General features: G+C 42.3%; 1 protein-coding gene across 4 annotated transcripts in view; it reads right to left on the bottom strand.

Moving 5' to 3' along the window:
• TRAPPC8 (trafficking protein particle complex subunit 8) overlaps window positions 1–3,300 on the bottom strand; it is a 117,691-nt gene extending 114,391 nt beyond the window's left edge. For 2 of the 4 annotated variants that reach the window (XM_083187468.1, XM_083187469.1), the window contains exons 1-2: window positions 2,896–3,299; window positions 1,181–1,375 (exon numbers count right to left, since the gene is read on the bottom strand). In XM_083187468.1, the coding sequence (XP_083043594.1) occupies window positions 1,181–1,375; window positions 2,896–3,052 (352 nt within the window). In that variant the 5' untranslated portion in view covers window positions 3,053–3,299. Of the gene's footprint in view, window positions 1–1,180; window positions 1,376–2,895 lie in introns of all 4 variants that reach the window. The other 2 variants (XM_083187467.1, XM_083187470.1) reach the window with 2 other exon arrangements.
• Window positions 3,301–15,292: the final 11,992 nt, after the last annotated feature.

Here is a 15,292-nt window from a genome sequence, read left to right as displayed (position 1 = left end):
AAACTGATCTAAAACTAGTTATCAATAGTTTTTTTTTAAACTTGTTGTGTATGACAAATGGTGATCCAGCCAATCAGCTCATGTGTTTGGAAAATGACAGGAGCTGATAGGTTGGAGGTTGGAGTACTGTTTATCATTAACAAGTTTTAAATAGCTAAACTTCTGTGGGTATACGCTAGAACAATATTGGGATGACTTGCCATATTTTACAGACAAAACGTCTACATCAACTAGAACAGAATATCCAAACTGTGGCCCTACAGCTGTTCTGAAACTACACATCCCAGCATGCCTTGTCAGTTTTATGAAGGACAAAATAGGCATTGTTCTGTCGTTCATTACATTGTGTATTGCATGCAGCACATCCCATAGGTCTGGGCCAAAAGGAATTCAGCCTGACCAACGGGACGTTTGGCCCCAATCTAGCTGATACACACCCTTTTTATTTCTCTCCATAACACTTAACTTGTGTGAGAGCCGAAAAAGAATGGTAATAAAAACTTAACAAAGTGGCATATTTACTTAATATCGTATTTACAATACCAATACACAGACAGGCAGCTTTTACTAATGGATTTTGAAGAGCAGGAGTCATTCATGTTAAATCACGCTCACTAATTACTGCCATACAAAAAATATTGGTGTCTTTGTACGTCTAATATTTAGTATATCTGCACCCACAAGAGTGATTGCTTTTCACTACCGATGGATGAAGAAACAATTTACAAAGTAAAACAAAACAAAAAAAAACAAATAGCAGCGCTTGATAACGATAAGATCATAGTGTTCATTTTAGCACCCGCTATCTCTGAAAACCCATGCAGTTCCTCTTCCCTGCCTGGGGTGTCGCTGTCTGCTGTAGTGCTTCTAGCACAGTGTGGCCTGTATATCAGCACTGATATGCAAACCAGACCTGTGCTAGAAACACCACAGCAAACAGTGACACCCCAGACAGGGAAGAGGAACTGCAGGGGTTTTCAGAGATAGCGGGTGCTAGAATGAACACTATGATCTTATCGTTATTATCAAGCGCTATTTGTTTACCCTTGCGAGGGCTCTCTTGAATACCAGCTCCTTCAAAGCGCCCGGTGGGTGTTTCTCTTTCTTGAATTTGCAAAGTACTCTGTGACTACCTGGTATTATTTTACATATTTAGGCATAATAAAACAACCATTCTTACCACTGATATTAAGGTCATAATCTCCAGCTGTAATGACATTTGGTACTAAGCCTTCTGTAGGTTGGCTGGAAGAGACAACATCATTCAGAAGCTTGCGGATTGCTGCTTGTATGGGTGACTGAGTAACTATGTTGTTTACGGATATCTTCAGGTTTTTTATAACATGAAGCTGATTGCTGGGATCCCGCATATGAACTTAAATTTTAAAACAAAAAAAAGAGAAGAAAAAAAAAAAGTTTGTTAGGTTTCATATTAGGCAACTTAAATATATGAATAAAATATCCACCTCACCAGATGCTGACTTGTTCCAATTTTATTAACATCTTGAAAAACATGAGCACAAAGAAATTCCCACTAGTGCTCAAAGGATGAAACAGTATTAAGATTAAAAGAATAAAGCAAAATTTAAAACTTCACACATTAAGCGTCCATAACTGACCACACAAGATGACAGCAAAACAGCATGACCGCTTACCTCCATGCAATTCACTTGTCATGACAGGAGATATAAGATATAACCAAACCTGATGTAAAATGACCCTGTCATGTTCAATAAATATAAAACTGGTGAAAAAGGAACCGCGGACTATGTTAATAGATCCTCTACTTTAAGGGCCCTACACACATAGCGATGTGTGTAGGGCGACCTAGCTATGCTAGGTCGGGCTGTGCTGCGCCGTTATTGCATAGCACACAGAGCTGACAGCCCACACACAGAGCGAGCTGTCAGCTCTGTGTGCTAAGCGAGCAGACAGCGCCAGTGTTCTCCGGTAGGAGAACCCTGCCGATATTGATGGACACTGTTCATCAATCTCGGCCAGCGACAAAGACGTGCATTTCTGTTGATATACACCGATGTGAGGGCATTTTCTAAGCGACTTTGCCAAACTAAGCAAAATCGCTTAGAAAATGCCTTAATATCGGCATGTGTGTAGGCCGTATATGTGCTTGAGCACAATTGACTTAATTAGGAAGAACCTCAGTCATTTTGATTTAACCATTTGTGCTCAGGCATGAACACCCTTCAAACATGGACTGAAAGGGGGCTTTGAGGGCCAAGCTTCGGAAACACTGATTTATGTATGAAATTCTGGATGGTCTGACAACATAAACATTAAAAAGAAAAACCAAAGATCATTTCCCTCACTGGAGACACAAACAGCATCCAACTTAAGAAACCCACGCATGCCTGAAACGCAACCAATGCTCACCCTGCATGCAGGCAACACAGCCTGTGCTCGCACTGCATGCTCCTGCAACTCTCCTCACCCCAAACCTGCATACCAACAACACACCCTGTGCACTCCCCACATGCTTGCAATGCACCCTACTCACAGCTCACCCAAGCAATGCACCCTATGCCCACCTTGCAACGCACCATGTTCCAAACCACAACTCCAATTCAACCCATGCCCTACCTGCATGGCAAAATGCACCAAGTGCCCTGTCTACTGACCTATGCACCCCATCCCCTCCCTACAAGCCGGCAACACTTCCTGTGCATCCTGTGATCGCTGTGACTGCCTGCAATGCATAGCAACCCATAGCCACTTACTGCTCCACAATGTTCCCCCGCAGGAGAGCGACCAATGTCATTGGTGTCCCGCTATCAATGGATGCTGCATTATATGGCACTGATATAACAGCCAGCGCCGTGTGACCCCGGGCACAGGCGGCCACTCACAGCCGCTGCTGCCCTTGCAGTAAACACTCACCCTCAGTACTGAGTCTGCAGAAGGGCCGGACCAGCTCGCAGAAGGACAACTGGTTTTTCCGGGCGAGCGCCTCGGCCTCCTCGCTGCATAGAGCCGCCACCTGCGGTATGAAGGAGTCCTGGAGGAACTCGTGTACGGAGAGCAGGCACTGCGCCATCCCGGGCACCGGATCGCCTCCTCACACACAGGACAGTGATCCCCGATCAGGGCCCGCGCAGCATATCACTGCGCTGCGTATGGCCGCAACGTGCGGGAGGGAGGCGCTGGTGTCGGTCTCCGGTACAGCTCAGCTTCCTCTCCTCCCTGACGCCCTCCGCCCGCTCCCGTCAGCCGGTTCCAGCCTGTCACGTGACTTCCGCGCCTGTCACCAGAGCTGGCGGGGGCGCGCACAGGCTCGCGGGCGCAGCAGCGGTCGGGGACGAACCCGGCGTGACGTCAGGGACAACGCAGACGCTCTCTACGTCAGGTGTTGTGCTGGTGTGTAGTACTAAGTAGTCAGCAGTGCACGAAAGAAGGGCTGCTGCAGCAGCTGCGGCGGACACTTTTGGTGGTCGCACTGTGAGTGCAGTAGGCACTGCCAGGCAGTGATGTGCGGTCAGGTGGGGGGTATCCGGACTATTTGTCTACATTCAACAAGAAGATAGACAGCCATTAGGTCGACACCATTAGTTCGACAACTCAATAGGTCGACATGCCATTAGGTCGACATGTTTATTAGGTTGACATGCCATTAGGTCGACAGTGTCTAGGTCGACATTCAAAAGGTCGACATGTTTTTTTTTACTGTTTTTTGAGCCGACATGTGCTGACAGGCGGTATTTCATGCCCTATTATCCACTACGGCACGGAGTTAGATTATAATAATTTGCCGAGCGCAGCGAGGCACCGTGCCCAGAGCATCGCGAGCAATGCGAGGGGCTGCGGCTCACTTCAAACTGTGTCCATGTCGACTGTGTCGACATTTGGGTCAAAAAACTGGAAAAACCATGTCGACCTTTTGACTGTCGACCTAGACACTGTCGACCTCTGTGTAGGTTGCAGCGTCCCTACACAGACCTACCCCTACCTCTGAAAATCTGCATCAGCACGCAGGACCCCACACCCGACTGCACACCTGCACAGGAGACATAAGTCCCATAAGGACTTATGGTAGAAAGGGGGTCTGTTGGCACCCCAATCCCCGAGAGGGCTCCTCACAGGTACAGTTAGGGATCCTCCCAGTGACTTCTCAACAGGACGCTTTGGTCCACCCATCAACTAGGTACAGGACCCCCCGCATCCATATCCCTAATAGTGGTTAGTCGGGAGACACCCTAATCCCAGGACCCCCCCCCCTATATCCCCCACACCCCACACCTGACTGTACACCCGACAGGAGAAATAGGTCCACATAAAGACCTATCGTAGAAAAGGGATCCGTTGACACCCTAATCCCCAAAAGGGCTCCTCACAGGCTCAGCCAGGGTCATCAAGTGACTTATTTTGATTCCTCATTCATATTTTTATTCATTTTTATTTTTATCTTCTTCCTCACTATTAGTATTTCATTATTAATAAAAGCTCTGGCTTTTCACTACATCTGAGTGGAGACTCATCATTATAACCCCCCCCTCCTCCCCTTTCTCTCTCCCATCTCACCCCACCCCTCCCTAACCCCATCCCATCCTCACTCCCCTCATCCCCGCACAACACCTACCCTGAGTGCCCTATCCATACCCAATTATAGCAAATCTCCAAGGGGTCTCTGTGGACATACTCCAGGATTAGCAGCACCAACCACACATATTGGTAGAGCGCAATATAAACAATTCATTCAAATTGGATGTGTAAGCTAACACATTCATTTGCATGAAATCAGGTCTGAATTTATTTACTTATTTATTTATTAACAGTTTTTTATATAGCATATACATATTCCGCAGCGCTTTACAGAGGATATTTTGAACACTCACATCAGTCCCTGCCCCAGTGGAGCTTACAATCTATACTCCCTACCACATGTACACAGCCATTCTAGGGTTCATTTGTTGGAAGCCAATTGACCTACCAGTATATTTTTGGAATGTGGAAGGACCCGGTGTAAACCCACGCAAGCACAGGGAGAATATACAAACTACGCAGTTAGGGCGATGTTGGGAATCTAAACCATGACCTCAGCGCTGTGAGGCAGTAATGCTAACATTACACCATCTGTGCTGCCCAATGCACAGGAGCGTGCAATAGTGCTTACACACAAGACCATGTTGTAATTCATCTTAAAATCACATCATCCCAGAGCCGCAGCTAGGTGGCGGGGCACATGACCTGGGTGCCAGACTAGATGATCCGTCTTGAGAAAGTCTCCACGCAATCCAGGAGACGAAACGCGTTGACGTCATCACGAAGGGACGTTCTGAGCTACCCGCTGCCGTCCACGAGCCTGCTGCAAATCTCAGCTTCTGGCTTCTTATCAGGGCTCATGCCCAAACATCACCTCCGTCGTCTGCTCCACTAGGACGCTCCTGCCGTTTGAGGAGAAAGTGCTGGCTACCGGCACACCAAAGCGTCCCACACAGGACAAACCTCAGCCGCCCCCTCTGACCGGAGCAACCAGCAGACTGAGCTATAAAAAGGGTGAGATAAATCCAGAGCCCCGCTCTGCATCATTGCAACTAACACCTATACTTACCTTTGCTGCTTGGCCACAAATTTCTTGATGCGTGTGACTTACATGCTAATTGACTGCCTGCTCAGCTCTACATTTGTCCATACACCTAACAATACCTGCTTATGGACCCCTAATCCACTAACCCATTACTAACAGTATATGGACATTAACAGCTGTCATTATAACATCAATTATAAAAACTCTTTGGTGTACACCTTCAGCGGAGCTCCTAAATATACGTCCAGCCCATAATATTAATATTTGTATATTTTTTTAATCTACTATTTTTTTATATATATATACGTATTTATATTTCAATATTTTTTATATATTTTTTATTTTCTTTATTTTTGTTTATTTTCATATGTATGTTTTTTTCATGTACTGTATATTATATGCTTTTATTATATAAATTTTAAAATCTTCAAGCAGTGTGTCCTCAATTCATTTCTCTGCACAATTGCTCTGCATTTGGAGTGTTGTTTCTTTAAGTATACACTGTCATCAGCGCAAAACACACCATCTCTTCTGATCCTTTCTTGCCAGACTAGATGGGGCCTGACAGGGCCAGCGCAAAACAGTAAGCATCAGTGGTGGTATACACTGCAGAATGGTGCCAACCTGAAGAAGCACCATCCCCGCTGCCCTGGTCTCAGGGCCCATTTCACTACTTACAAAACATTTGATACCCATTGATTCTGTTCACCCACCCATCCAACAAAAGTTAAAGACTTCATCTCTTCTATTGGACAAGAACACCAATCCTACAGTAGAGTTTTACTTTAATATTGGGTAACGTCAAATGTATTTTACCTCTGTGATTCATAATTGAAAATCTGTTTGTTTTACAGCTCTTGTGGTATTCAATTAAGTTCTGTTTTTATCAACTAGTCGACAACACTTTTGCCACTTTTAGGACAAATTTAGATTTAACCTATTCAATCAAAGTGATGTTTTTTTCAACTAGTTGGAAAAAATGTTACAATAGAAAAAACACGTGGCTCTGCAAATTACTCACCAATCCGTGGATTTTCGTCAAAATTACAGTTGTATTTACCTATGTTTTCATTCACTTTTCACAGATGCCAATTTCTCCCAAAAAAAGAGAATTGGCTTTGCCTTTAAAAATACAAAAAAAGGGGGGGGGGGAGAAAATGCCCGCAATTGAATACAAAACATTTTTTTCGGCTAGCAGAAAAAATGGACATGATTGAATACACCCCATAGGGGTAAATGTAATAGCATTACCCCTATGTAATAGGTAGCTGACAAATGTGGCCAATTTTTTAAAGGGGCAATAATTTAAAAGACAAAGCCAGGTTCATTGCCCCTTTAAAACATTGTCTAGCCTTACTGCATTACACAGCACCTGCATTGCACAGGTCCCCCAAAATCTTTCTTTGAAGTCATTGTCATTTTAACAATCTTTTGACAATCCCTATTCCTATGTAAAGTCATATATCATGGAATATATGTACAGGAATAAGAGGGCTGATTCACGTTCACTGGCAAAAGCAAAGTCCTTCTTTCATGGACAAAACCATGTGCACTGCAGGTGGGGCAGATGAAACATGCAGATAGTATTATGCTGCTTTCCCACTGCAGACCCGTTTTAAATTACAGGTAATCTTAAACGGTATTTAGCATTCCCACTGCAGCAGATTACAGTTTTAAATGCCATTTAAGTACCATTCCCATTGCAGGTAAAACGTTTTAGCTCTTCAAAACGTTTTTACAGCACAAATGAGTGCCTGTGACTTTAATGGGCTTTTCAGGGTTGTGGGGAGTGTCACAACACAGGCAACAACCAATCGCTTGAATTGTAGCCTGTTTACATTAAGAATACCGTTTAAGATGCATTCCCATTGCCTCTTAAACGGTAGATTACCGTTTAAAACACTGCTTTGAAAACGGGTTGAAATACCGTTTAACTTTAAATGGTATTTCAACTCTGGCGCTTTCCCACTGCAGCCTTAAACGGTATTTTGCCCTCAAAAATCAGCAATATACCGTTTTAAGGCTGCAGTGGGAAAGGGGCATTAGATTTGGGTGGGGTCTCTACTTCAAACTAATCTATATTGCAGTGTGAAAATAAAGCAGCCAGTATTTACCCTGCACAGAAACAAAATAACTCACCCCAGTTTAACTCTCTCAGCACATTTTACATCAGCTCACCTGCAGTGCACATGGTTTTGTCCATTAAAGAAGGAATTTGCTTTTGCAAGTGAAATAGAATAAGACCGTTTTTTTTTTAAGCGGCAATCATTTACACTGCAAAACCAGAAGTGTAAATAATTTAAAAACAACTTTTTTACCAAATCTCTCACTTTCTGAATCTCTCATCCTATTAAATTTCCCCCCTGTTCACTTCTGAAACAAGAACAAACCATTAAATAAATGATGCTTAGTCAAAATGTAATAAACAATTGCCTCTGATTAAACATTTGTACCTGAAAACACCGGTGAATTAAATGCAGGCAAAACAAAATCCCCAACATTCTTTAGCAGTACTCCTCACAGTGACTTTCGGAAGAAGCCCTCGATAGTTGAGATTTTAGGCGGTATTCAATTACCCATTATTCGGCGATCACGGGTAAATGACCCCTCCCCCATGACTGCCAATCATGGGTAATTAACTACCGCCTAAAATCTCAATTATCAAGCGCTTCCTCTGAAAGTCACTGTAAGGAGCGCTGCTAAAGAATGTAATATGGATGCTGATGCCAGGGTTTGTTGGAGAACAACAATTGGATAATGCTTAAATTTTTACATCTTCCAAAACTGACAAAAATGAAATTGGGTAGAGTTGATTCAGTTATAACAAAAGACAAAGTAATGCTTTGACCTGCAATGGGAATAGAAAGTTGGAGCTAACACTGTTCTTCTGAATGAGCTCTTGATTATACAGACTCCAAAGCTAACAGAACTTTATGTTCCTGAGGTATAGTTTGCCTAGGATTATCCAGATTATCCCAGCTAATTTTACTTTCCAAGTTAGTCCCTAAAGAACGAGACTACAATATCTCTATTTGTATTCTTGCTAGTTACATTTAATGAGATATGGCTCACTCCAGCTTATTTATGAGAACTTTTTTTTTTCAGTATAAAATTAGCCGTGATCCTGGCCCGTTTGCAATCTCTTTTGCAAGAGATTTCTGTGATACCACCTGCTTTTGCTATTGTAACATAGCCACGGACTTGTAGGGGGCACACATTAACTGTAGGCACTGCAGAGAGAATAAGCAGTCCCTGCATATGGAACGATACATATAAGTGTCGTAAAGAAATCACTTTTGTTGATGTGAGTACGGTACTATTGTTTATCCAAAAGATTCGGCGGTACTTGATCCACGATGCAATTTTACGTCCGATTTTCGGCCGATTTTTTGACCGATTTTCCGCAATTTCCTGCCGATTTGCATGCTATTCCATCCTTGCACACCCCCACTATCCAAGTCAGCCCGAAGCATGGTGAGCGGAAGCGGTACGCGTCCTCCCGACCTGGTCATACCCCCACTATCCATGTCGGCGTGGAGGGGACACGGAAAACGATCTCGAAGCGTGGCAAGCGTCGTGAGCCCCGTGAGGGGACGCGCAATACACATCAAGTAATACGTGTCCCCTCGCGGGGCTCGCTGTGTTCGCCACACTTCAGGATCGTTTTACGCATCCCCTCGCTTCGAGTTTAAAATGAACTCCACGCCGACGTGGATAGTGGGGGTATGAACAGGTCGGGAGGACGTTTACCGCGTTCACTAGCCACGCTTTGGCTTGACTTGGATAGTGGGGGTGAGCAAGGATGGAATAGCATGCAATCGTCAGAAAATCGCGAAAAATCGTCAGAAAATCAGCCGCTAAATCGCATCCGATTTTTGCATGTGATTTGCGGCCGATTTTGCGGGCACCGTGATAATACACAAGTACCGATTCGGCCTACATATGGTGGGTGGGTGGGTGGGTGGGTGATTGATTGATTGATTGATTCTTTCTATCTTCACACGTGGTTGAATCCTTCATTTTAAAGAAAACTTTATGTGCACTTCACCTAGTACCATTGTGAGTTCATTATGAACATTGGCATATAGGGGAATGGTGAACTAGGTTTTTGAAGTGACATACTATACTATATACTTTTGTTTTATTTTTTTTTTCATACTGCCATATGTGGAAAGGACATTCATCTCCATTGAAGTTGTAGATTGAATCTGAGGACATTTGATGAGCTGAGCACCAATACAACTTATTGTATTTACATTGTTACATCATGACTTTAACCAGCAAACAAGAAATAATCTACCTTGACCTGAAAATATTCATTAAAAAAAAAATCCATACTCGAACACATATCAAGGAAGTTTCAGGCAACAATACGTTGTAACCACCTAGTAACCACCATTTCAAGTGTGCAGTTCCGAATATTAAATCAAAATTGCACAGAGCAAGAAACATTTAAAAAAACAAAGTCTGGAAATGATACAGAATTTCGAAACCAAGGGATACGACAAACAAAAGCTAAAACACCAATTAGAAACAGTGACTACACTAGACAGCAAAGAACTAATAAAATACAAAGAGAAAAACAACGCAAAAGAATTCCAAAAAATATCCTTCATAACACAATACAGCAATTCAAACCATATAGAAAACATGGTGAAAAATAATTGGCATATCTTACAACTTGATGACGCACTGAAATGAATTATATATGAAAAAACATTTATAATATATAAAAAAGCTAAGAATTTAAAACAAGAAATCACCTTGAGTTATTTATCCACAGAAAATACTAAAATGAAACACAATGGTGGAGGATTCCACTACAGGTTGAGTATCCCGTATCCAAAATGCTCGGGACCAGGAGAGTTTTGGATAATGGATTATTCCGTATTTCGGAATATTTTAATATTTAAATTATGTATTTTGAAGTATCTTGCATGTATGCTGTATAAACACATAAAATACACACAAATATAATTTATTACCACATAAAATACACACAAATATATTTTATTTGTTCAAAAAACAAGGTTTCAAAACATGAAACAAAATTTGTGTACTATCTCAGATTTTGAATTTGAATGCCAAGCAATCATTTTCTTGCACATATATAGTGCCAGTTACATATCATGTTACCAGTAGTGCTTCTACAAATGTCCCCAGTGAGTTTTTAGCAAAAAAAAATTTTTTTATTCACTTTCTGGAATGTATGGTTTTCGGAATAATTCGGATAACGGATACTCGGATACGGGATACTCAACCTGTATTGTTATAACTGAAATGGTTGCAAATTAAACCCAGTAACCACTAAAACTGTAAAAACTTTCAAATCAAACATTACTGGAAAAGAATACAAAATAATAAACCAACTGAGCTGCGAAGGAGTAATCTATCTATTGAAATGCCCCTACAAACTACAATACATCGGACACACAAAAAGAAAAGCTAAAATAAGAATAGCCAAGCATATTTAAAACGTTAAAAGGGGTTTGACAACACATAGGGGGAAATTTACTAAACTAAATTCGTAAAATTAATTAGTATTTTCATAGTAAAATACAATTTTTTGGTGGCGTATTCGTTTTCTTATTTGTATTGATGGGACATTCGTATTTGTATTTACAAATACGAATGAATACACCATCGATAGAATACGACAGGAATCACCATTCAAAAGAATGTTGATTCCTAAATTACTAAGCGCCCCTATTTTCAATACGCTAATTAGTGTAAAACGGCCACGAATTGCCAGCCAAATACGCCAGGAAAATACACTTTATTTTCCTGTTGTATTTGGCAGAAGCCTGCACGGATCAGTCTGATAGAAACCCAATCTACTTAATGTTATATTTATTCTGCTTTTTTGGCGGGAAGACCTAGGGGTGCCGTGAAAAAAAAGTTCTGATACTCTATGGCAGGCATTCCCAACCACGGTCCTCAAGGCACACCAACAGTGCAGGTTTTGTAGATATCCAGGCTTGAGCATAGGTGACTTAATTAGTACCTGAGGGATTCTGATTAAACCATCTGTGCTGGATATCACTTAAACCTGCACTGTTGGTGTGCCTTAAGGACCGTGGTTGGGAATGCCTGCTCTAGGGTGCCGTAATTCAAAAAAGATTGGGAACCCCTGCCCTAGAGTACATTACCCACTACTCCAAGCCCTTACTTTGTTGTTATCCCATAAGGATACTCGAGATCTATAGGCTCTGTCGGGATTTCAAGAAGTCTTGAATTAGCTTGATTAAATTACAGCAACGTAAGACCCATGGTAGCATTAACTGTCCCAGTCAGGCAGCTCTTCTTCAGCATCTCAGGGATTGGATCCAACAGTCCCATGTTTATACTGATACAGTTCTAGAACAAGGGTTCTTAGCAAAAACATATCTGTACATTTACGCAGAGCTTGATCCACTCATTCTTAATAATCATATACTTATTTCTATTAGATGGTTGTGGTTCATATTACACAAGAGGATCCATGTAAACCTTCCTACATGCCTCCAAAGGCTATTTCTATCCATTATACTTTTCTGCACTCCCCACTAGATTATTTTAAAACATCTACGGGTATTGCGAATTGGACAGAACCGTTCCCTAATTTAACCATTGATATTCTGCTACGATTTTGGCTGACAACTCAAGGAGATGTTTTAGAATCTGTTCCACAAAACATATTTATCCCCAAAAGATGCTTCTATTTTGGCCTTTCAGAGAGCCATAGGTATCCTAAATACCTATGGCTGTTATATGGCAATGCCCATTTATTAACAAAAAAAATTTGGATCAATGTCTAGAAATTTACTGTCCATCATTTAGTCAACCCTTTCCCATTATTATTATTATTTGTTGTTGTGTCTGCAGCTGCACGTATAAGTGTGCTACACCCATGTGGCTATATGTTTCTCTTTAAATCAGTGCTGGTCATTGTCATGTTTTTGCTAACAAAGTGAATGTATATTATCTATATATTTTGAACCAAAGCTTCAAATTCATTTTTTTTTTTTTTTTTTAAGACTACTCCAAATCTCCCACTGCCCACTGGACCCTAGACCATAGTCTAGGTTGCCTAATAGATGATCTGGCTCTCTACACAGATTAATGTTTCTGTATTACAGCTTAGCAGTTGAATGTGCTGTAGCATCCCCCAGTGATGTTCATGATTAGTTTGAGCATATCACCGCTTTGTAACACTGCACTGTTTCCTTGTATGAAAAATCTTTCTGACATCGCCTTAAGGGACATTTGTTCTCTTGTTTCTTGTGCCACAATCAGTGGATTCTGTACTCATTTTCCATGGCTATAGATGGAGTAGTTACATTTTTTTTTTTAAATCCTTAGAGTATTTTTTGAATGAGCATTTCTGAAGGGTTAAAGCATTTACATACATTATCAAAGTTCAATTCAGTGCCACGTTATAAAACTGAGATTCTGTGATTTCCGCACTTCTACAAATGTGTGTGTTTCGGAGCGCGCGTGCGTGAACCCTGAAATTGTGATCATAGCTGACATAGACATGGGGCGCGGTGTTGCGGGGGTGGGGCTTGGCGTATTCTGGGAGCTGTCCGGATGACACAGGCATATCGGGTGCACAAATTTTTGTGGGCACATCGCTGGAAGGGACTTGGCAGGGAGGGACCCTATGGGTCAGCGAGCACTTTTGGGTCAATCCATGAAAATTTTATTTTCGTGTAACGTTTGTTACCAGGTTTCATGACATGCTTTGCATCAAAAATATAGCATATCATGTACCACACAAACAACATTTATTTTACAGAAAAGTCAAAACACATGCTCAAAAAATATGTATTTCATATGATGTGTTTAGGCAAAATTGTAACGTTTGTTACCATGGAATGACCCTTTCGTACAAATTCCGGCTGCCTTAAATTGCTATTGCTGCTGTGATCGTCCACACCCGCAAATGTATTGCAGCTATTAGGATCAACATAGTTTGTAAAGGATCTAAGCATGGGTCATTGGGTGGAGCCATATTATGTCGACATGCCTTGGGTCGACCATTGAAGGTTGACATGGCTTAAGTCGACACATGAAATAGGTCGACATGGCTAAGGTTAACAGGGTTGGAAGGTCGACAATTAGGTGGACAATGGCAAGGTCGACAATCAAAAGATCAATATGAATTTTTCACGTTTTCTGTCCCGAATGCTGACATAGTCGACATGGCCACCGTCTAAGTGTACTGTGTCCCCTCGCTGTGCTTGCTCTGCTTTGGGCACGGTGCATTGCTACGCTCTGCAAACTATTTTATTCTCCCACAAGGGCAGGCCAGTGGCGCATGCAGGGGGGGGGGGGTGCTGAGTACCCAGAACCCCCCCAGGAGTCTAATAGCCCTAGGCTGAAAGCTGAGGGTGCCCTATTTCCATGGGTACACAAATTTTAAAAATTGGCCCTTGGGAACTGGAGATATCTGACTTCAAAGCAGTGGTCCCCATGCAAGCCTCTTAATTGCACTTCCCAATCAGATATTTCAGGTTCTGTACAACTTAGTTTTTCTGAGGGTATATTCAAAAAGCTGGGACTCTCCCCCTTTGATAGACACTAGCAGCTTGTATTCACTGTGCCCAGAACCAGAGATATCAGCCTTCCAGCAGCTGGTTACTGCTCCAGCTCCACACACCTGGTATGTAGTTTTATATTCTCGTTTGCAGATTACTCTGCCTCCTGAACTCTGATCCTCTAGTCCCGAGTACCATTTGGTAGGTGGGATTATCTAGTTTTTTATTAAATTAAAATATAAGAAATCTGTTTCTGGGAACTGGAGATATCTGCAGTCAAGCAAGCTGTCCTCCCACCAGAAAATTATGAATAATAAGCCCACTCCACTATACACCCCTCCTCTGCATATTAAACATCCTCTACCACCCTGGAAGTTATGTATCAGGACCCCTTCATTCAGCCCAATGCCCCCTTCTCCCACCCCATCTCCCACCATCTGTGCAGTAAAGGGGTAATTAGTGGAAATTACTGATCCAGGCCCTACATGCTGAGCGGTTGATATAATACCCCCTACCACCCGCGGGACATCAAAGCTTCCGCTCATAGCACCCCCCAATTATTATTATTTATATACATTTGGTCTATCTATAATACTTTAACTGACCCGGCATATACTGGGTCACCTAAGTGTCCATCTCTGTGCTTTGCTCCACCCCTCTCTGGAAACCCCCTTCTGAAAATCCTGCATTTGCCCTTGCAGGCCGTATTTGGGATGGCCATCGTTGCCATTGACATCGGCAACTGGCCATCGATAGTGCTTAACTATGCAATGGATGACCATCGATATTTTTACATATCGATGGTCATCCATTGTATTTGATTGGCCTGCGAGCCAATCAAAACACAGGGGGCGGGGCTTCGCGGGTGTGCTCCGCGTCCCAACACTTTGAAGAAAAAAAAAAAAAGCAAAACATCGTTTTGCTATTCCATCGATGGAGGAAAACCATCTGGTTCTCCCCCATCGATGGCAAAAGTATTCAACATCGGCCATTAACCATCGATGATTTCGAATAATCGATGGTCGATGGCCATCCCTAGGCCGTAGTGGATGGTAGGGCATGAAATACCTCCCATTGCCATATGTTGCTTCAAAAAAAAAAAAAAAAACATGCAAAACTCGTGTCGAAATTTTGTGTGCCGAACTTGACATTGTTAAGCTAATGCTTGTGTCGACCTTCCAACCCTGTTGACCTTACCAATGTGGACCTATTTCATGTCGACCATAAGCCATGT

Source organism: Crinia signifera, chromosome 5 (assembly GCF_055691185.1).
Source record: "Crinia signifera chromosome 5, ASM5569118v1, whole genome shotgun sequence".
NCBI lineage: Eukaryota > Metazoa > Chordata > Amphibia > Anura > Myobatrachidae > Crinia > Crinia signifera.
The sequence above is the reverse complement of the archived record's forward strand: the minus strand, read 5'-3'. Positions and strand labels throughout refer to the sequence as shown.